This window comes from Xyrauchen texanus, chromosome 49 (genome assembly GCF_025860055.1).
Source record: "Xyrauchen texanus isolate HMW12.3.18 chromosome 49, RBS_HiC_50CHRs, whole genome shotgun sequence".
In the NCBI taxonomy this organism is placed as follows: domain Eukaryota; kingdom Metazoa; phylum Chordata; class Actinopteri; order Cypriniformes; family Catostomidae; genus Xyrauchen; species Xyrauchen texanus.
In genome coordinates this window covers 12,697,208-12,719,291 of record NC_068324.1, presented here as the reverse complement: position 1 = coordinate 12,719,291, position 22,084 = coordinate 12,697,208, and the positions used below count along the sequence as shown (strand labels likewise).

The following is a 22,084-nucleotide window of genomic DNA, read 5'->3' as shown; positions in this document are numbered from 1 at the left end:
TTCAAGGAGCTCTGAACCTGCCCAGAGAGGAAACACGTCATCTATACAAGCTTGAGCTCGATTAGCAGTGACCCAAACAATCATGACACATGACAGATTTTCGCCATAAGGTTTTGATGCATCTATGTTAAATGGTAATAATGAAACGAATGCCCTACAGATGTGTTTTGTGTACGTCACAAGTCGGAAAAATTACGTCATGTACATCACCAGAATGTGATAGTATTGTTCTCTGGTCTATGTATAGAATGATGTGTTTCTGGTCAGAACGTCTCTTGCCAGCAACATGAAATCAAGAAGAGGAAGATTCATGAGCACGCAGCTAGAAAGGAAACCTAAGCCATTGAAATGCTCTGTTTGCGGTTTTCATCAAAGGTGAATCCATCTCATTGTGAAGAGAACATGCCTACACAAAACATTTATTGATTAGTACTACTTTATCTCGCTTGAATTGGTCTATTCAAGCGAGATAAAGGTGTAAATGATGATTTTAAAAGGATTTCAATATTTTGCATTTTTAACAACCGAACTTTCCAAAATAAAAGCCAACAGAATTTATGAACAGGATAATGGTCATCACTCATGAGTCATTCAAATAATTATATTAAGCCTGACATTGTATGATTACAATAGCTCTATTTATTAATAATATTAATAATACTTATTACATGGTTATTTGGAAAATAAATAAATGGAGGTATATTTTGAGTTGAAATTATTATATTATGTGAGGAAAAAAAAGAGACCAAAGAGTGATACAAGAGACACTGAAACTAGCACAGCTACATTGGAAATTGATTTCCTGGGCGAATGGACCATTATTACAGACAGCTGTGTAATATTTCCATTTTCTTAAAGTGATATTTGATAATATATTAAAGGAATATTCTGGGTTCAATGCAGGTTCGTCTCAATCAACAGCATTTGTTGCAAAATACCGTTTACCACAAAAAATCAATTGGACTTGTCCCTCCTTTTCTTTAATAAAAGCAAATATTGAGGCACTTACAATGGAAGAGAATGGGCCAATTGTTGGCCAAATTGTTTAATTTTGTGAATCTTATAATTTTATAAAAGTACTTACATTAATTCTTCTGTTTAAACTTGTGTATTATTTTAGCTGTAAGGTGGTTAAAATCTGGATTTTCACGGTCGTAATTGGGGTTTGCGGCATTATGTTGTCATGGAATCAAAGTTGTAAAATTGTCTATAACTTTACACAAAAGGTTAGTAAGCAATTTTATCACACTAAAATCAAGTCAACATGCATATTGTGTATGGCTATACTTTTGAAACTGTATTTTTTTCTGCCCAATTTGTTATGCCCAATTCTTGGTGGCGTAGTGACTCTCCTCAATCCGGGTGGCGGAGGATGAATCTCAGATGCCTCCGCGTCTGAGACCATAAATCCGCACATTTTATCATGTGGCTTGTTGTGCATTACCGTGGAGACATCATGCTGAGGCTTCATGCTATTTCCCACGGCATCTACGCACAACTCGCCACACTCCCCACCGAGTGCGAGAACCATGTTATAGCGATCACGAGGAGGTTACCCCATGTGACTCTATTCTCCCTAGCAACCGGGCCAATTTGGTTGCTTATGAGACCTGGCTGGAGTCACTCCGCACGCCCTGGATTCGAACTCGCGACTCCAGGTGTGATAGTCAGCGTCTTTACTCGCGGAGTTACCCAGGCCCCTGAACCAATGTGTATTTTAACGTTTACGGATTGACCCCATTCACTTCCATTGTACTGTAAGTGCCTAGCTGTTACCCATATTTTTGCTTTTTTAAAGTGAAGGAGGAACGAGTCTATATTATGTTTTGTGGTATTCAACATTATACCACAAAAATGCTGCGTATATATATATATATATATACATTTTTGACCGTATGTTTTGAACCATTGAGTTGTGCACATTTATAAATTTTTAAGATGATGAAGAATGTAATATGTTTAAATTGATTAAGTCACAAAATTAAAAATGTGTGTATCCAGTATATTAAATATCACTGTGATATCAATTTCATTTTTCATTGACGTTTCTAAGGATAGGGAAACATTCAGTATATTCACCTCTTGTACCTCCCCTTAAAAGTGAGCTTTAGATATACTTACAGAAATTCACCAAGCATGGCAAGCTCTCAGATTTGCCTGATTAACAAAGAAGAATCAGATAAGTGAGGGAGACAAGACTTCGTTTCCCCCTCAGGCATCCTACATACTTCACGCCAGAGCGCTTGACTGTGGATGTCACTATGCATGTGTCACGATTTGCTCCGTTCTCTGGCCTATTTGGCAGACATTGCCAAGGGACAGCAAGAATGGTTTGATTCAGCGCTTTAGTTTAAACTTTAAAGTAAATTATCCAATATGTGTTTTGACCGCACAAAATGAGGGGAGGAAAGAAACGATAGCAGCTAATGTGCACAGCTTTAGCCTGTTCCATCCTGAACAGGATAAGACGATAACATACAATCACAGTTACAATACATTTCTAGCTGTACCTTTAACAGTACTTGTCTGTAAGGTCAATGATTTTTCAGATAAAGGCCAGTGCATAGAGAAGGCTATATGCCAGGTTTTTCTGAAGCCTGAGGCATGGCCCTCCCAGGACACTTCAAAGTGCATCTCTTTACCACTATAATTATGACTCACGGTACTCAAATATCTTTTTCATGCACGCACATCTTTCCTAACACAAGCTCATTCTTCCATGAAGCACATTTCTGGCCAGTAGGAGACATAAGAATTGGAAATGCAAAAAGCACAGAGTGTGTTCTGCATGAGAAGAACATGTCATAAGAGTAAGCATCTTAAAGACTCCACTTCTGGTGTTGATTGGGATTTACACTGGCATAGTTCCCTTAGGCTGAGAAAGAGCGAAAGCCGGATTCGGGATTGAGCCCAAATGTCACTGTAGAGATGTAAATGGGGGCTGACGAGTTCTGTGGAACGCATGTGAACTCCAAGCTGGAGGAACTTTGATATTTTAGAGAAACAAACTTAACATGTCAGTTAATTTTGCTCTGTTGATACTTGAGGAAATCACGTTTCACTCTAAAAATGTCATGAAGATAAAGACTGATATGGGAATTTTTTTTTTTTTTATAAACTCTTAAAAATCTATTGTCATTGATCACTCTACCATATTTTTAAGTGTTAGTTCATCCCCTCAAAAACAAAGAAAATTCTGTAGTCATTTACTCACTATCATGTTGTTCAAAACCCGTGCGACTTCCTCTGTGGAACACAAAAGGAGATGTTAGGCAGAATGTTGAGGACAGACAAGCTCAGTCACCATTCACTTTTATTGTATGAACAAAAAGACACTATGAAAGCAAATGGTGACTGAGGCTAACATTCATTTGTTCTAAGCATGTAGTAAATTTTTGTCATAAAGCCTTATGTCTGTGTCAGTAGAAAACATGAGTGCTTGTTGTGAGCATACTGTATAGACACCCAATGCAATAAAATATAGCTCCCCTGTTTTCACTGGACAAATGAGGACAAATCAACATGCATCTGGTCATGTTTAAAACATATATGATCATTCATTCAGCGAGGTGATTCTGAATAAACTCTCATATTATAAAAAATCTGAAAGCAGTTGGAATTGAGGAAGATGAATGTTCACAGCAAATGCAAATGTTACAAACACTGACTCGCAGGTTTCCGTGGGAAAGGTCATTATATCATCTGCTGTATAAAGAGGACATTCAAACATTTATTTTTCATATTTTCACAAAAGCATAATTTGTCAATGTATCTAAACGCTTATAAATTGAGATCACACACACACAAAAAAAAAAAAAAACTGCTGAAGGAAATTAAAATCATTTGAAAGTAGAACGGCAAGAGAAAGCGTCTTTATAAGTGATTTAATACACCAAAGTAGCATAGTAGATAAATGATCTGTCAGCATACATTTGTGTCCATATTTATAATAAATAGTATTATCCATATTACCACTCTTGTGGTAATGCAGACAGTGTTGTAGGCATAGATGTATAATACATCATAAACCCTAACACAATATCTATCTAATACAATTAATTTGCATGCAAAAAAGGTGTTTGACTTAAATGAATAGTTCACACTAAAACTGAAAATTCTCTAATCATTTACTCACTCTCATGCCATCCCAGATGTGTATGACTTACTTTCTTCTGCAGAACACAAATTAAGATTTTAGAAAAATATTTCAGCTCTGTAGGTCCATACAATGCATGTGAATGTTAGCCAGAACTTTGAAAGTCCAAAAATCACATAAAGGCAGCATAAAAGTAATCCATAATGCTTCAGTGGTTAAGTCCATGTCTTCAGAAGCGATATGATAGGTGTGGGAGAGAAAAAGATCAATATTTAAGTTCTTTTTTACTACAAATCTCCACTTTTTACAAGCCAGTATTTGGCAATATGCACAAAGAATGTGAATTGTAAAAACACAAAAGAAGCATGTGGAATGTGAAGAATGTGAAAGTGGAGATTTCTAGTTAAAAAAAAAAGAAATATTTATTGGTTTGGATCTGACTGTGCATTCCAGCAGCTTTCTCCTTAAAGAGTTTGATTTCTCTAAAAGAGTTTATTCTCCTCTTTTTTCTGGTAAAAGAGCAACATACACAAGTGAGCATTGAAAGTCTTTTTCAGACGCGTCTTTTTAAAGATACCCTTCCGCCACTGTGTAGTTCCTGGATGTGGCCGGTATCTCTCCAGATCCGACGGTCATAGACGCTGCCTCGTGTGCCTGGGTAGTAGTAGTAGTAGTAGTAGTAGTAGTCCTTTATTGTCACATAGTAAACCAGTGAAATTGGCCATCGACCTGTCCATACAAACATACATATGACAAGGGGGTGGACAGGACAGGAAGACAGGGAATTAGAAGAAATACAGCATGACATGAGGAGAGGAGAGGAGAAAAATGCTCTATGCTCCTTAAGAAGTACAGTGTGGGAACAGGGAAAAAAACACCTCAGCAACATTAGCACATAATCAGTACACTCTACAACATGAACAAGACTTGCAACAGGGGAGGGGATTGGGGGGTGGAGGTGGCCCAGCACAGGCAAGCAGCCATCCGGACCTGCAGCCATGTTCGGCGCTGGTCACAGACCCGCCTGTCAGACTGGGGGTACAAAGCGGCGAAGGCGAGGGATAGGGTATCGGGCGGATGATTGCATATCTGGTAGCGATCACACTGAGGCAGCGTTTGTGGATGGTTCATGTTCTTACTGTGAGGACATGACCATGGCAGCGTTGAGCTGATTTGGGACCGCTTCTGCGACGTTGACAAAGCCCGCTTTCTCAACGCCCCCATCTCCCAGTTCGGTCTCTTCGGCAACACCGTCGACACCTTCGCACAGCAGTTTTTGGTGGTGAAGAAACAGATGGAGGCCATCTCTCACATCATGCCGCGCCGTCGCAGCGCAGGTCTTCCCCCGTCTGCTCGCCGTGGGCGTCCCCCTGCGAAGAAACCACTGGCAGCTCCGCCTCAACCTGGGCCCAGCTCTCAGCCCCAGCATTGAGCACCCCTCAGGCAGCGTAGGCCCCCGTCTCCAGGACCTCTTCTAGGGCCCGTAAAACCCCTAAAAGCTCCTGAGACAGCGCACCCAGGAAGCCAGACGTTTGCTCCGGAGCTGGTAGCAAGACCACTCCGTCCCCCGGTGGAGGGCCGGGAGGAGAATCCTCCTCCCTTTTTCTTTCGCTGCACCCCCTTTGGGCCACGGTACCCAAATTGTCAACAAAAGAGCAATTTCCTCACTTCCTGGGTCATCTTCAAGCCAGGCATAGCGGTTCCTCTCAAACGGTTCCAGAGGCTCCTGGGGCATATGGCATCCTTGGCCTAGGTCGCGCCGCTCGGGTTGATGCACATGAGACCAGCACTGGTTTCAGACTCGAGTTCCGAGATGGACACGGTATGTGCTTTGGCATGGTACCACACATACCGTGTGTTTATCACCCCTTCCTGTCATCAGAATTTCAACCCTTGGACAGACCTCTGTTTTCTGCGGACAGGAGTCCCCCTACAGCAGGTGTCCAGACCTGTCGTGGTCACCACAGACGCCTCTCAACTGCCTTGAGTTGTTGGCTGTTCTCCTTGCCCTGCGGAGGTTTGTCCCACTGATTCGGGGCAAGCACGCCTTGATCCATTCAGACAGCACCGCCAAGATAGCTGTGGAGCGGAGGGGCGGGCGGGACGGGTTGGAATATCGCGCGCCCGGTCCCCAATCGGCCTGATGAGGCGCGCGATATTCCGACCCGGCCCCGCCCCCTCCGCTCCACAATAGCATACATAATCTGCCAAGGCGGCATACGCTCCCATCACATGTCACAACTCACCCGCCATCTCCTCCTTTGGAGTCAGCCACGACACGATGGCGGACACGCTGTCACGACAGGTCTCGCTAAGCGGAGAGTGGAGGCTCCACCCCCAGGTGGTCCAGCTGATTTGGGACCACTTCAGCAGGGCACAGATAGAATGCACAGTTCGGTCAGTGCTTTCATTCCTGCAGGAGAGATTGGAGGGGAGGCTGTCCCCCTCCACCTTGTAGGTGTATGTCGCTGCTATCGCAGCCAACCACGACGCAGTAGATGGCAAGTCCCTTGGTAAGCACAACTTGATTATCAGGTTCCTTAGAGGAGCCCGGAGGTTTTGAACCCTTCCCGGCCAAGCCTGTTCCCCTCTTGGGATCTCTCAGTGGTCCTCTCGGGCCTTCAGAGACCCCCCTTCGAGCCACTTGATTCAGTCGAGCTCAAAGCCCTCTCCTTGAAGACGGCGCTTCCATCAAGAGGGTCGGGGACCTGCAAGTGTTCTCTGTCAGCGACACTTGCCTGGAGTTCGGTCCGCCAGATGCTCACGTCATCCAAAGACCGCGACCAGGCTATGTGGCCAAGGTTCCTACGACCCCCTTCAGGGACCAGGTCGTGAACCTGCAACGATGCCCCGGGAGGAGGCAGACCCAGCCTCTTCGTTGCTGTGTCCGGTACATGCTTTGCGCATCTACATGGACCACACACAGGGCTTTAGATGATCTGAGCAGCTCTTTGTCTGCTTCGGTGGATGGCGGAAAGGGAACACCGTCTCCAAACAGAGGTTAGCTCATTGGGTTGTTGATGCTATTTCCCTAGCCTATCACACCCAGGCCGTGAATCCCCCCCCCCCCCCTTGTGGGTTCGAGCACACTCTACGAGATGTGTGGCATCCCCGTGGGCACTGGACCATGGCACATCTGCAGAGCGGCGGGCTGGGCAACACCCAACACCTTTGTTAGGTTCTACAACCTCAGGGTTGAGTCGGTCTTGTCCCATGTTTTGTCAGGTCCGAGCCGGTAGAACTCGGTAATACGGAACAGCCAACCGGGTGTTCCGCTTGCACCTTGCGCCCTTCACCAAGCTGATCCAGTGCGCCTTCTTTCCCAGGTTAGCCAGTAAGCTCTCGCTTCCTGGATGCCCTTCCTCCCTACCCTCAGATTCGCCGCCAGACCCACCACGAGTCCAGTGCTCCATGTTTGCTCCACAGGCATAGTTCCCACTTCAGGCAACTCCCTGTGACGTATTTTCCAGCGGTTCCCCTGCTGGAAGGACCCACGTCTTCCTTGGGCAGTCCTCGCTGCCCCCTGGTCGCCGTGTCTGTAGCAATTCCTCTCTTGTCAGGCAGGATCTACCACCGCGCCATGTCCACGAGTGGCTTGACACCCCTGTGTGTATTAGCCTCAAGTTACATCCCCCCCAGTCTGGGCAGATCGTGGTCTCCACAGGGCCTCTTCCCCCTGAAAGAATAGGAACGGGAAAGGATGCCTTCCCCAACGCATCTATAGCTTTAAGATAGCCCCAGCCACTTTTTAACTCTATGATGGGAAACATAGAGAGAGAAAAGGCCGCGGCTGGCTCCCATACAAGTCATGTCGCCTGTTCCCTTTCGGGTACTGGGAACCTAAGCGTGGGAAATGACACCTTTTATTGGTGGCGTTGGGGAGGGTTACGTACAGACAACTCAGCTGCTTCTAGCACGCAGCAGCCTGCTTGCACCTGGCTCGGCAGTCACGTAACACGGGTAGTGGATGGTGTTTTGAAGTGGGACCCCTTTTGTCACTACAATCGACACCCAGGGACGGACTGACAATCTGTGCGTTCGGGAAAAGTCCAGAACGGCCGTCCAACCGAGGGCCGTCCGTCGGCACAAAAAAAAGTATAATAAAGCAATATGAACAGCCAACAGTAGGGACACTAATACGATCACTTATATGCAACGTGTAAAAAAAAAACTGAGGAAGAAGAGTCGGCCTACTAGCCAGTTTGTGATTCGGCCCCGGCCGCAGTCAGATTTGTAATGGAAGCAGGTCAGTTTAGAAAAATGTACAGTTTTGTACATGAGCTGCAGCCAGGACGAAATTAACCCTTTCGCGACGCGATCACACATCACACACACACACACACACACCAGTGTGATTAGAACGGTCAGTGCACCGTGATTAGCTGCTAATATTAAATGTGCTTTGCGCGTTGGCTGGCGCTGAGCCAGAGACGGACGCAGCTCAGCTGTCATATCACAACTTAGTTTTCAGTGTTTTCAACCACATAATGTTTCTTTTAGGTTTTAGGTTTCAGACATATAATTTCATTTCACATACGTAGGTACTAAACAAACAATACAATACATTTAGAGAGACATAGAGTTTGTAAAATACACACTGATGTCTATGGAAACGGCAATAATATTCCTTTCCATAATAATTAGACACGCTTTATTCATATCAATCAGATACACATTGTGAAAGTAACTTTAAAGTTTACTCTATTCTTCTCCCAGTTCACCGGTCACTTACTTTCATGTATTTTGGGAGAAGTGGATGAATTAACGTGTTGTAGCCTAAATCCAACAGATCCGATTCTCTGAACTGTGGCACTATGACGGCGCCCATCGCTCACAGCTCAACTAACGCGATCGTTATAAAGGTGTTTAGACAACAAAACTCACCCACTTGCATTTATTTGACAATCTGAATATCAGATATTTCATGCTAACATGCTAACAAATGTGTGAATATTTTTAATAAAAAAGGAAAAACGGCATAAAGCATATCATCATTCATACAGTGCTGTTGTGGCTGCGGTGTGTCACGTGACAAGCAATGACGCGTCACCATGGAAACCATAAAGTAAATAACGCAGTTAGACACCCCTTATGGCCCTGATGGGTGCATCTGAACAGGGAGCTGTGGATTTCTGCAAATCACACTAGGCTGCAGGTAGTACCAGAGGAGACAGATTTTTTTTAATTACCTGCTTCATGTAGTTCTACTTGAACACAGGGTCAGTTTCAGCAAATATGACAGAAAGTTAGTTTTATAAGGCCTACTACACTTTTAAATTTGCTTACATTATATTTGAATAGTTATAAGTTATAGCATATAGTAACTATATGTTTTATAATTACAAGTTTGTGTAATTTGAGGTTTCTGTAGCCAGTGACATTTAATTACTTGTATTTTATTTTCAATGCAGATGTGATGGTATTGTACATTTTTTGTTTTTATTTGAAGGTTGAGGCTTCATTAATAAACAACCCCAATTATTATCATCATTGGTTTTGAGATGTTACTTGCTGTGAATACCTTGTCTGATACAGTATTGTGGCATATTATCAGGACATCCTGGCTAGTGTCTGTTGCGCGGCTAGTGGCGAATGGCCGGATGATGGGCCTATTTGGGAGAAAGTCCAGGGCTGTTTTTTAGCCCCAGTCCGTCCCTGTCGACACCAATTCGAGTGAGTGACAGAAAGGGAACGTCATGGTTACTGTTGTAACCTCCGTTCCCCGATGGAAGGAATGAGACGTTGTGTTCCCCTTGCCACATCACTATCCCTACCACTGTAATGCGCTGTAACCTTACTCTCGGCTCCTCAGTGAAAACCTGTCTGACAGTCGTTCGCACGCTCCCCTTTATACCCGTATGTCCGGGGGCGGGACATGCAAATTCTGTCAGAGATACGCGAGGCTCTCAGAAGAGACACCTTGTGTCACTACAATCGACACAACGTCCTGTTCCTTCCATCGGGGAACGGAGGTTACAACAGTAACCATGACGTTTTAGACAGTTCAGGTGTTGTTCACACCAAACACATTCATCCGTATCAAAGTGACTGTCCAATGTTCGTTACGTTGATATCATTAACTACTTTGAGTCATTATGACAGCCAACAACTGCACAAGTTGATCCTGAACAAATTTTTAATCCATCAAGCTAACATTTAATATGGTTGTCATCTGGATTATTACATTTCTTTAAACAGAGACTGGAACAAAAAAAAACTGTCCAACATTTCCTACATATTCATTCGATAGCATTTGTGGCATAACGTTGATAACCACAAAAAGTTAAAGATGTGAGTTAAAGATTTTGTAATGATGTAATTTAAATCTAGATTTAAGGACTGGATTCTGAACACAAGCAAAAGCGTCATGCCTGAGAAGTCGCGTGGCTTCGAGAGAGAGAGCGAGAGAGAGAGAAGAGAGAGAGAGAGAGATTCCTGTCCATGAAAATCTGGTGCTGAAACTTGAATTAATCTGAGGACGGATAGCAAGGACATCTCATTGTCTTCGTCTTGTTTTTTTTTTCTTCTGCTCAATATTTAAATGTAACGATTAGGGATTACCGAGAACGAGTTTCTCAAGCGATTTGCATATTATACAGAGAAATAAAAGATTTTGTGGCCATATATCTGATCTCTTGAAAGCAAAACAATGGCTTTTATGTTAAAACACATGATAGGAGGGCAGCTGAAGGATCTTACCGGGGGTCTTGGAGAAGAAAAACCTGAAGCAGAAAAGTCAGAAGCTGCGACCAAAGGAATGACACAAGAAGAGTTCGAGCAGTATCAGGAACAGTTGGCGGAAGAGAAGTAAGATAAATCACTTATATATATTTATAGAATATTATAATATATAGGCCTAATATTATAATAGTAATGTTATAATATATATAAATATAGATTTACTTATAATATATATATATATATATATATATATATATATATATATATATATATATATATATATATATATATATATATTCTTTTTCTATAAAATATATTGCTCAATATTTTATTTTCATTTTATAATTAAAAAAACACTTCACAAAAACAGAAAAGATGTTATTGCTTAAATACACATTATCACACAAAAAAGGTCACATGAAAACCTGGTAAACCTTATTAAATAGCCTAATTAATTTTGAACATTTTATATTTTCATATAAAATTATGTGGAACCTTTCCCTCTTTAAATTTAATATTCAAGTGGCACAGTCACTTGTTCAAATGTAATACAAGGAGAGATAGGGAAGGTCAGTGTTTATTTACAGGTTCTGTGGTTTAATCAATACTGCATGTCACCTTGCTTTCCAGATCCATGATTCTCTTGACTGGCCTTGAGGACAGTGACTCCTCCAGAAAAATGCACACACAGCTTTTTTCTTCCTTTATGTGCATTTTTCAATTGGCATCATATTACACTGCCCTAGAGACATAAAATGTGAAATTCATGTTGCCTGAACAAAACGTCACATTGCCTCATGTATGAGAAGAATCATATGATGGGCTCAAATTTATCCCATGGTGATTTATTTTGCTGAAGTTTATGCTTTGTCATAGTATTTTTGTAAAATTGAGGCAAGTGCTGATTTTGTGTTAAACCAACTTTTATATTTCCACTAGGATGGAGCGCGATTCCAGCTTTGCCCAGAAAAAAGCTGAGCGGGCCACAGTCAGGAGCCACTTCAGGGACAAATATCGTCTTCCAAAAGTAAACATCAGTTTATAAGTCATAAACCCTGTGACCATGACGAAACAAAGTTATTTAATTAATTTTTTATTACATTATTAAAGAAAATTTAAAGAAATGTTTTTGAATGAAAGGAAAATTCTTCTATCATTACTCATTTTCATGATTTTCCAAACCAGTTTGCCTTTCTTCAAAGTAGAAGTTCGTTTTTTTTTTCTTCATACAATTACAAAGAATGGGGGCTGGAGCTCTCAAACTTAAAATAAGCACCATAAAAGTAGCCCATACAATGAGCTGTTTTTTTTTGCACTTTCTTTGTCTTTTCTGACTTTGTTGCGCTAAAATATCATGCAGTGACACACTGACATAGTGATTAACGTATGTTGTCACGAAGTCAGAGACCCTCCCCTCGAAATTCAAACACAAGTGGCCACAGGATATGCTTGGTGTAAACATGTGTTTTGCCTGACCACACGTGATCCTAATATCAAGTGTAAACTGGGTCAAAGTTATAAGTTATGTTTGGAACAACATGACTGAGTAAATTATGATTTATTTATTTTTTGCTGAACTGTTTCTTTAACTTCTCTTTCATTTCTACCATCCACAGAGTGAGCTGGATGACACACAGATTCAGGCAGCGGGCGATGATGTGGAGTTGCCCACTGAGCTGGCCAAAATGATCGCAGAGGACAACCAGGAGGAGGAGAATAAGCAGTCTGTACTGGGTCAGCTGACCAACATTCAGAATGTTGATTTTGATCAGCTAAAAGAAAAGGCCCAGAGCACCATTGAAGACCTGAAACAGTCTGCTGAAAGGTGTGAGCTTATGTAATTAAGGCCCATATACACAAGCACCCCAGAGTTGGACTGCTGATAGAGGATCAGATGTTTACTTGACTACACTGATTAATATCCACTATTTAAAGGAGAATGAAGGGAATAGATCAGATGCCTGTAATGAGATGCTTTGTGAATGCAACCTCAAGTTTTTGAATTAACGGGTAAATCCACCACCAAATGAGCTCCTACGCAAAGCCAAGCACATGCAAATCTGTTGTGTGTTTGTTGTTTTATTGAAAATAATGTTAGCTTTACATGTATGCATAGCCATAATGGTGACCAAAGGCAATAATGATTAATTAACAGCTTTCGACTCATTATTTAGTGTGACGTCTGTTTATTCAAATATGATAAGCTGCATCTAAAATACATGGAAATCCTTTTACAAAATATTCAGTTAAAAATAATGGCAAAAGTTGAGTTATTAAAGGTCAGTATATATACAGACATTATGATACATAAATAGCGTGCTTTTTTCCATGTATTCTCAATATGTAATTTATAGCATATTTATCAATAGCATGTATATAAAAATATGGTTTTAAAAACGAGGGTTTTTACTGTGAATGCCAAAATTGTGTCTGGTATATTTTTAATTTGTTCCTAATTTTTTTTTTCTTTATTTGTTTGCTTGTGTACTTTTTCTGTTGTTGTTTTTGTATTCGATTCATCTCACACAGTTGTATTTAAGTGTTTAAATAAATCCGGAACCAATGTTAAAGTCAACGTTCTCTAAGACTCATTTATGTGACGCGACTTTGGTGCTCAAGGAAAAATATTCCGTATCTACAGTAAAAGCAAAAGCACGTAGTACAGTCATTCAATAGATATTTTCCACGCGCAGTTTTTTTTTTCTTCTGTGTGTGTGTGTGTGTGTGTGTGTGTGTGTGAAATCCACATTTCATAAACGCGACGGATTGCAGAGATGAATACCGAAGCAGATCTCTTTTATCTTCGACTGCCTAAAGTGGTCAGAAACACAAAATTACTTTTTTGTGTTATGTAGAGATTAACATTCAAAGGCAGAACTAATTAAATTGAAACAATGCCAGTAATCAATTAAAATCATGTACAGTGTTTTTTGCTTTTAGGAGCTGCACGCGCATCTCAACGGCTCTGTCAGTTTTGAAACTATGGAAACGCTTATAAAGCGAAAGCCGCATCTGAACGTCAAGCACAGCATGACGGCAATCCGCAGCGGACAGCGCCGAACACTGGACCAGTCTGTATCAAACATAACTAATAATCATTCAATTAAATACACTCAAGACTGTTGGGAAATCGAATACGCCAAATAGATGTTTGACATTTAAAGGAATAGGTCTTGGAGATTTTATTTGCTATGGTGTATTACATTTGTAGTATATACTATTTAGTGTAATACAGATTGCTTTTTGTTCTGAACAGGGTCCCTAAAAGTTAGTTTATCTCTGCAATAGGTGTTTCCAAGTGTTTAAAGTGATCCACCAACTGGTTGATTCAGAGGAGGATATCCTAATGGTAAACCCATGCAAGTTATGCTTTTATTGGTTTTGTACCTTAAAGAATTAGTTGAAATGGGAAATATTATTTAATAGGTTGCCAAAGCAGTCATTCAAGAGTTTGCAGCTGATGGTGTAAAATATTTGGAGTTGCGAAGCACACCTAGGGAAGTGAATGAAACAGGTACTTGGAAGTGGTCCATGGAAATGTCAAAACATTGTGATTGAACCCAGTGTCTGTTGTTTGTTGACATTTATTTTCATCACAAAAAGGTCTCACCAAACAAAGATATATCGAAACTGTGCTTGAAGCCATCCGGCAGTGTAAACAAGAGGAAGTTGACATTGATGTCAGGTAATTTATTGGTTGTTTATTCCAGTTTTGCTATAGGTGAAAACCTGCTACTAATATAGTGGCCATTTGTTATACTTTATGGATAGATGTTGGCTCCAGTTAAAAGTTTGGCTTCTGTTAAAAAGGTTTCTTGTGGCTGTGGACCGTAGACATGGGCCTGAGGTTGCCATGGAGACAGTGAAGCTGGCAGAAGACTTCTTGCTTTCTAGTGATGGGATGGTAGTTGGACTGGACCTCAGCGGAGACCCAACAGTAAGTAAAGCAGCAAGTTTTTGGCATTTATGTGCTTCCATGTTTGCAGTTAAATCATATGATATGCCTATGGCTGAATATCTTTGATCATTTATAGGTCGGTCATGGAAAAGATTTGCTCTATGCACTTCAAAAAGCCAAAAACTGTGGTCTGAAGCTTGCATTACACCTCTCAGAGGTATGGACTTATGGAAATCAAAATATTTACATCTATGTTTACAAGAGGACTGAAACAGTTATGAGAACTTTTCTCCATACTATTGTTGTGAGAATGCTTTTGCATTGTTTAATCAGAGATCATGTGTATTTCAGATTCCTTCTCAGAGGGAGGAGACTGAGCTGTTGCTGAACTTGCCCCCTGATAGAATTGGTCATGGAACTTTTCTGCATCCTGAAGTTGGAGGGTCAGAGAGTCTTGTGGACAAAGTTTGCAAACAAAACATTCCCATTGGTATGATGCATAGAGTTTGCCATTGGTTTACCAGAAGATAAACAGCAATTAACTACAGCCATTAAAGTATTGTTTTTAGAGGAATTTAGACAATCATGAGTACAATGTTCTGTCAATAAATATAAAGCACAAACAATATTTTAAAAATAAAATGTAGTAGTATAAAATATGTGAATGTTACCAAATTTACAGTGCATCCGGAAAGTATTCACAGCGCTTCACTTTTTCCACATTTTGTTATGTTACAGCCTGATTCCAAAATTGATTAAATTAATTATTTTCCTCAAAATTCTACAAACAATATCCCATAATGACAACCTCATTGTAATCATTGCAAAGTGATTGAAATCTTTGCAAATTTATACAATTGTTTTTTAAAAATCACATGTACACAAGTATTCTCAGCCTTTGCCATGACACTCAAAATTGAGCTCAGGTGCATCCTGTTTCCACTGATCATCCTTGAGATGTTTCTACAACTTGATTGGAGTCCACCTGTGGTAAATTCAGTTGATTGGACATGATTTGGAAAGGCACACACCTGTCTATATAAGGTCCCACAGTTAACAGTGAATGTCAGAGCACAAACCAAGCCATGAAGTCCAAGGAATTGTCTGTAGACCTCCGAGACAGGATTGTATCGAGGCACAGATCTGGGGAAGGATACAGAACATTTTCTGCAGCATTGAAGGTCCCAATGAGCAAAGTGGCCTCCATTATCCATAAGTGGAAGAAGTTTGGAACCACCAGGACTCTTCCTAGAGCTGGCCCCCCGGCCAAACTGAGCCATCAGGGGAGAAGTGCCTTAGTCAGGGAGGTGACCAAGAACATGATGGTCACTCTGACAGAGCTCCAGTGTTTCTTTGTGGGGAGAGGAGAACCTTCCAGAAGAACAAACATCTCTGCAGCACTCCACCAATCAGGACTGTATGGTAGAGTGGCCAGACTAAGCCACATGACAGCCTGCCTGGAGTTTTCCAAAAGGCACCTGAAGGACTCTCAGACCATGAGAAACAAAATTCTCTGGTCTGATGAAACAAATATTGAACTCTTTGGCCTGAATGGCAAGCGTCATGTCTGGAGGAAACCAGGCACCGCTCATAACCTGGCCAATACCATCCCTACAGTGAAGCATGGTGGTGGCAGCATCATGCTGTGGGGATGTTTTTCAGCGGCAGGACTGGGAGACTAGTCAGGATCGAGGGAAAGATGAATGCAGCAATGTATAGACATCCTTGATGAAAACCTGCTCCAGAGCGCTCTGGACCTCAGACTGGGGCGAAGGTTCATCTTCCAACAGAACAACGACCCTAAGCACACAGCCAAGATAACAAAGGAGTGGCTACGGGACAACTGTGTGAATGTCATTGAGTGGCCCAGCCAGAGCCCAGACTTGAACCCGATTGAACATCTCTGGAGAGATCTGAAAATGGCTGTGCATCGATGCTCCCCATCCAACCTGATGGAGCTTGAGAGGTCCTGCAAAGAAGAATGGGAGAAACTGCCCAAAAATAGGTGTGCCAAGCTTGTAGCCTCATACACAAAAAGACTTGAGGCTGTAATTTGTGCCAAAGGTGCTTCAACAATGTATTGAGCAAAGGCTGTGAATACTTATGTACATGTGATATTTCTTTTTAATTGTTATAAATTTGCAAAGATTTCATACAAACTTCTTTCACATTGTCATTATGGGGTATTGTTTGTAGAATTGTAAGGAAAATAATTAATTTAATACATTTTGGAATAAGCCTGTAACATAACAAAATGTGGAAAAAGTGAAGCGCTGTGAATACATTCCTGATCCACTGTACAATATATACAATATGCATGTATATGTGTATATATATATATATATATTATAGAAAATATTTATATGTAAAAATATTGCAATGTCTTGATTTGCAGAGTTGTGTTTGACCTCTAATGTTAAGGGTCAAACTGTGCCTTCATATGACAAACATCACTTCCAGTACTGGTATACACGAGGACATCCATGTGTTCTCTGTGTAAGTCTTTGTCTTACCGGTAGTAATATCCTTACTGTTTTCTTCACTGTTTTACAGTTTACACCCCTTTAGACATTATGCTTCTCAGCAAAATAGCTTTATGCTTACAGCTCTGATTTAGTTCTTCTTTCTCATGCCCTCATCAGACAGATGATAAGGGCGTGTTCTGTACAGATTTGTCTCAGGAGTACCAGCTAGCTGCGTCCACCTTTGGGTTGAGCCAGGAGGACGTTTGGACACTCTCGCAGCAGGCCATTGGTTACACCTTTCTCCCTGAGCCAATCAAACAGAGGTTGGAGCAGAAATGGGTGGAATTCAGGTCACAGATTCTCCATTGAGGATTTGCACCTGCAAAATGTAATCACAGCCCTTCCTCAAGAGAGCCTTTTACAAGTGGCTTTTTAAATCGTCAGGCACCTTTATCTCTATTTCAAATCATTCATATCTGACAAATGACTAGTGTTTGTGGGCAGTTTAGTCATGATATTGAAAAGGGCATTCTTAAACTACCTGTGTTGTGTGCAATAGGGCTCAGACTGTTGAAATGAATTTCTACATTGTTTAATATTTATGTTGGATTAATATTGAAAATGTAAAAAAAAATGAAATTACATGACAAGAATGAATGTGATCTTCATATTCTTAGAGGATACAGCAATATTTGATCATTCTTAGAACAAAACACTTTAAAGTGATGTTTAACAGTCATTGCTCTTAAATAAATGTTCCAGTATTAAGCACAACATACTTGTTTTGTCTTAAAACAATGAATATGTCCCGCCACCAGAGAGCAGCAGTTCCTTTTAAATGTTCCTATATGTTTCTTCAGACTCTCTAAGCTTGAAGGGATAGTTCTATAGAAAATTCTCCATCATTTATTCAGCCTCATGCCATGCAAGATGTGTATGACTTCCTTTCTTCTGCCGAAGACAAATGAAGATTTTTTAGAAGAACATCTCAGCTCTGTAGGTCCATACTATGCAAGTGAATGGTAACCAAAATTTTGAAGCTCAAAGTACATTAAGTCAGCATAAAAGTAATGCATCAGACTCCAGTGGTTTAATCCATATCTTCCGTGATATAAATCTACATTTCTATACTAAATCTTCACTTCCACATCCATTTTTGCATTCTTCATGCATAATGCCAACTATTGAGCAGGGAGGAGAATTCGTAGTAAAAAAAGGACATAAATATTGGTCTTTTTCTCACCCACACCTATCATATAATTTTTGAAGACATGGACTTAAACACTGGAGTCGTATGGATTACTTTTATGCTGCCTTTATATGCTTTTGAGTTTTCAAAGTTTTGGTACCCATTCACTTGCACTGTATGGGCCTCTATGAAGACCTAAAAGACACTGTCTGAGCACAGTACATCAATCAGAAGCTGTAAACTTACACTGAGAACACAAAAGATGTGCAAGATAAGACGCCAGAGAGGACAGAAACACGTTTTCCAACATAGTGTTGTTCTTGGTTTTATAACAGGTTCTTGAGGGAGTCTGAATGGATTAAGACTGAATTTTATTTGGTATTTTAGCCACAAAAAAAAAAATTCAGACTGCAAACGAACCTTTCTTGCTGTGTTGCTGTTGTACTCCTATCTGTTTGTTTGAAGAAATAGTGGACCACCCATTGTATATTTTAATGGTTCACAATCCTCTGTTATTCACTAATAGCACTGCGCCTCTCTGCCCACAGGATGGAAAGGGCACCCTGAGGTCAACTCATTTAGTCAATACACAGCACAACCCGTGTAAATGCCATTTGAACGTGACGCATACACAAAAGAGGTCATATTTGAAGATTTTTGTAATCTTGTTCAGCACATACTCCTGTCTGTTGTAAAGGACACATAAGGTTTCAATCTAGCATGGCCCTAAAGGGGAGGCGAGTGTAAATGTAATGAATTTCTTCTCATTTTAGTCTGGACAAGTCAATGCACCATGTCACACATATTTAGTAGCCTTTGATTAATGCATTTTAACAGTAAATTACCTGTTACAGTAAATTACCTGTTGTCCTATTGGGGTTTACTGATGGTTTCTGGGACACAAAAACCTCCAGCAATGTTCTTGTCACTCCAGTCTTAACTAGATAGCTGGTGAGCCTGCTGTATTGTTCACTTGTGTTGTTTGTGATGGCTTTTGTAAATTGGCCCTCTCTGTTTTTTGCTTTTTCTGTGGCTCACTTCTGTCACTTTTTGTCAGTGTACTGACAAGGTCTAAAAGCACCTTCCTTTGTTTCTATTAGAGGCCATACCGAACGTGTTCTCGCATTAAAGAAAGCATAATGCAGCACAACTAATGGAACAAAATGCAATTGTCTTGTGAAATATCTTTCAAAGTTGACGTTCACTCATACACGTGTGCAAGAGACACTGAAAAAACATTAAGATTTTTTCTACATTGAGAGTGATATGGTCAAAGACATCCATCAAGAGTGTTTTCATAGAAAAATAATTTCAAAACAGTGCAGACAGACAAACAGGTTGGGTGTGAAGAGCCCCGGTAAGGGAGGATTTTGATTGTGCTAAAGACAATGAACAATTGAATAATTTATTACTTGAAAAATCTAATAAAATCTCTTTAGATGGTCAATGACCAGTGCAAAAGCATGCAGGCACAAGTATACTGTATGTTTTTTAGCAAAACAAAAATGTTCTTGGAGATATCACAATGGCTTTAAGAGTGTATATCTTATTGATGTAACTCTTTAGGGCTTTTCATGCTTGAAAATGTTAAAACTGGGTTATTATAAACCCCGGGTAAACGGAATCCTGGGTTATCCTGTTTCATGGTTTACACTGTTCATACTTTACCCTGGATTAATAAATAATCCTGGGTAATCATGTTCCGATATTTCACACTGTACATTGGTAAACCCTGCATGAACGTCCTTATTTGCACATTTGCGGTGTCAAAAACAATGATTGGATGAAAACTGCTTGCGACAGACACAACCTGTCAGTGGAACTGCTCTGTTCTTCTGTGACTGTCTCACTAAGCAATTCAGCTTTGTATTTCGTCTTCTGAAATATGCCACAAAAACATGGAATACTGTCCTTCATCATGGCAGTTATCGCGATTGCCAACACTGTTCGACATTTACCCTCAGACAGACAACGTAAACAGTGCTTGAAAGTTTCAGCGACAGTACAAAGCTGTCACAGTTCTGGTAAGCCTGCAGGGGTTTTTTTTGTTGTCATTTTCTCTCCCTCGTGTCTCGCAGGCACGCTCGACTGGCGTGATCGGCATTTACATGGGAACGTTCATTGTTCTCAGGGCAGCGCCGATCATGCCACTGCTTGCTTGTTGAGCAACACTTGTTCCAGCCTGATTACACTCCCTACATATGCCCTCATGTTTCTCTGTTTTTTGGCCAGATTATTATTTAAAGTTGAGTACTAACAACACTCTCAATGTCTAGCTGATTCTGTCTTGTCACTCTGTTGTTTGCAAATGCAGGGCCAACCCTGCTCTGGAACAGGGTTTAATAAACCAGGGTGAAAAGTGGTGCTAACTCCCTTTAACAATTACAAGTGTGAAACGTTGCTTTACCCAGGGTTAAGCGCAGTGTGAAAATAACTTTTTAGGATGGTGATAAATACACTGCATAATTTTCAATATTGATGAAACCATTTTCTATCTCCTGATAATCCGGACTTTTTTACCCTCACTAAAATACCTGCAGGTATTTTTGCCCTTGTTTTACTGTCTTGGCACTATATTATTAGGTTTAATCCTTTTTGTAATGAAACATCAACTTTGGGAATTTTCTATATTACACGGAATGAACTTCTGTTGCCTTGTCACATTAAGTTGTGATCATTTCCTTTGCCTGGCTAAAGTGAAGTCTGGCAGCTGTCCAGAAGGATATCCCATGGCGGAATATCTTCTTCACAATGCGCCTGTGGTGTTGCTTGTGTTTGTAAAGCATATTTTGCTTTGAGCTGGTAATGATGCCAGACACGTACGGACTACAAAGCCCCATCTTGCTTATGTCACCTCAGCAATGCCCAGATGCATTTGCTTGTGTTAGCAAGTGCTTTGGCTCTGTCTGGAAAAGCAAATATTTGTTTTATTCTTTGATCGGAGCAAAGTGCTTGGGTATAGATGATTTCAGGCAAGCATAAAAGAGTATGGAAATAATGTGGCTGCATGGTGATGAATTATGATGTTTTTGCTTGATGTTCCTCCCTGCTTTTGAACAGAGCATGATGATTCCGGTATAAAGAAAGAAAAATGTTATTGCTCAGAAGTTGCTTTTTTATCCCAGGAGAATTAGTGGCTTTATCAGTAATGTTTCATTGAGGACAAAGTTTGTCTCAAAATTGTTTTACAGTATTGGAGAAGCTTCATTGAAACAGTAACTTGCTAACAAGCTACTCATAGCTTAAAGTATTTAATCTACAGTCAAGCTAGCTAATCTTTCAAAAAAGTAGTTAGCTAGATTAAAAGCTACTAAGAAGACGGAGCTAACTACTAACTAGTTTTTTTAAAGAAGAAATAATTCTTAAATATAAAATAATTAGATTATATGTATTTAGGGTGACGATATTGGGGTTACAACATTACCGGTACATTTAACATATAAATGTATAATAATAAAAGAAACAAATTTATAGAACATGAGTCGAAATATAGTGATAAAACAGCAGCTTCAAAAAGAGGGCAAAGTCCCTTTAAGTCTGTGCAAGGGGCTGAAGTGAATTAGTGAATCATTTATGTGAAATAGTTAATTTACATGAAGTGCCATAGAGAACCGATTCATTAAAATAAATTATGATAAAATAAATAAAAATAAATTGGATTTCCCTACGCTCTACGCAGTGAGTCATTTATTGTAACTGGTTCATTTACATGACTGTCCGAAAGAACTGATTCACTTATCGGTGTCAAAATCTGA

At 40.5% G+C, this 22,084-nt stretch overlaps 2 protein-coding genes across 4 annotated transcripts; both read left to right on the top strand.

The window, feature by feature from the left end:
* Window positions 1-115: 115 nt before the first annotated feature.
* On the top strand, window positions 116-12,618 carry LOC127640684 (complexin-3-like). Of its 2 annotated transcripts, XM_052123380.1 has the most exons (4): window positions 116-375; window positions 10,774-10,903; window positions 11,717-11,804; window positions 12,394-12,618. In XM_052123380.1, the coding sequence occupies exons 2-4, from the start codon at window positions 10,854-10,856 to the stop codon at window positions 12,616-12,618; spliced, it is 363 nt and encodes a 120-aa protein (XP_051979340.1). In that variant the 5' UTR covers window positions 116-375; window positions 10,774-10,853. The 2 variants fall into 2 exon arrangements, with proteins under 2 accessions (XP_051979340.1, XP_051979339.1); XM_052123379.1 differs by lacking the exon at window positions 116-375 and having other exon boundaries at window positions 10,559-10,903.
* A 785-nt stretch (window positions 12,619-13,403) lies between these two features.
* On the top strand, window positions 13,404-17,907 carry adal (adenosine deaminase-like). Of its 2 annotated transcripts, none has more exons than XM_052123194.1 (10): window positions 13,404-13,596; window positions 13,718-13,848; window positions 14,066-14,126; window positions 14,204-14,291; window positions 14,381-14,462; window positions 14,588-14,714; window positions 14,812-14,892; window positions 15,027-15,165; window positions 17,071-17,171; window positions 17,318-17,907. In XM_052123194.1, exons 1-10 carry the CDS (start codon window positions 13,552-13,554, stop codon window positions 17,507-17,509), a joined length of 1,047 nt encoding a protein of 348 aa, XP_051979154.1. In that variant the 5' UTR covers window positions 13,404-13,551; the 3' UTR covers window positions 17,510-17,907. The 2 variants fall into 2 exon arrangements, with proteins under 2 accessions (XP_051979154.1, XP_051979155.1); XM_052123195.1 differs by having other exon boundaries at window positions 13,702-13,848.
* The last annotated feature ends 4,177 nt before the right edge of the window (window positions 17,908-22,084 follow it).

Excerpts from the sequence above, each read along its gene's own strand:
- LOC127640684 (XM_052123379.1), top strand. The coding sequence starts at position 10,746 with ATGGCTTTTATGTTAAAACACATGATAGGAGGGCAGCTGAAGGATCTT. Across the intron at positions 10,904-11,716 it reads GAACAGTTGGCGGAAGAGAA|GATGGAGCGCGATTCCAGCT; the intron begins GTAAGATAAATC and ends TATTTCCACTAG. Across the intron at positions 11,805-12,393 it reads ACAAATATCGTCTTCCAAAA|AGTGAGCTGGATGACACACA; the intron begins GTAAACATCAGT and ends TACCATCCACAG.
- adal (XM_052123194.1), top strand. The coding sequence starts at position 13,552 with ATGAATACCGAAGCAGATCTCTTTTATCTTCGACTGCCTAAAGTG. Across the intron at positions 14,127-14,203 it reads CAGAGGAGGATATCCTAATG|GTTGCCAAAGCAGTCATTCA; the intron begins GTAAACCCATGC and ends ATTATTTAATAG. Across the intron at positions 14,715-14,811 it reads ACCTCAGCGGAGACCCAACA|GTCGGTCATGGAAAAGATTT; the intron begins GTAAGTAAAGCA and ends GATCATTTATAG.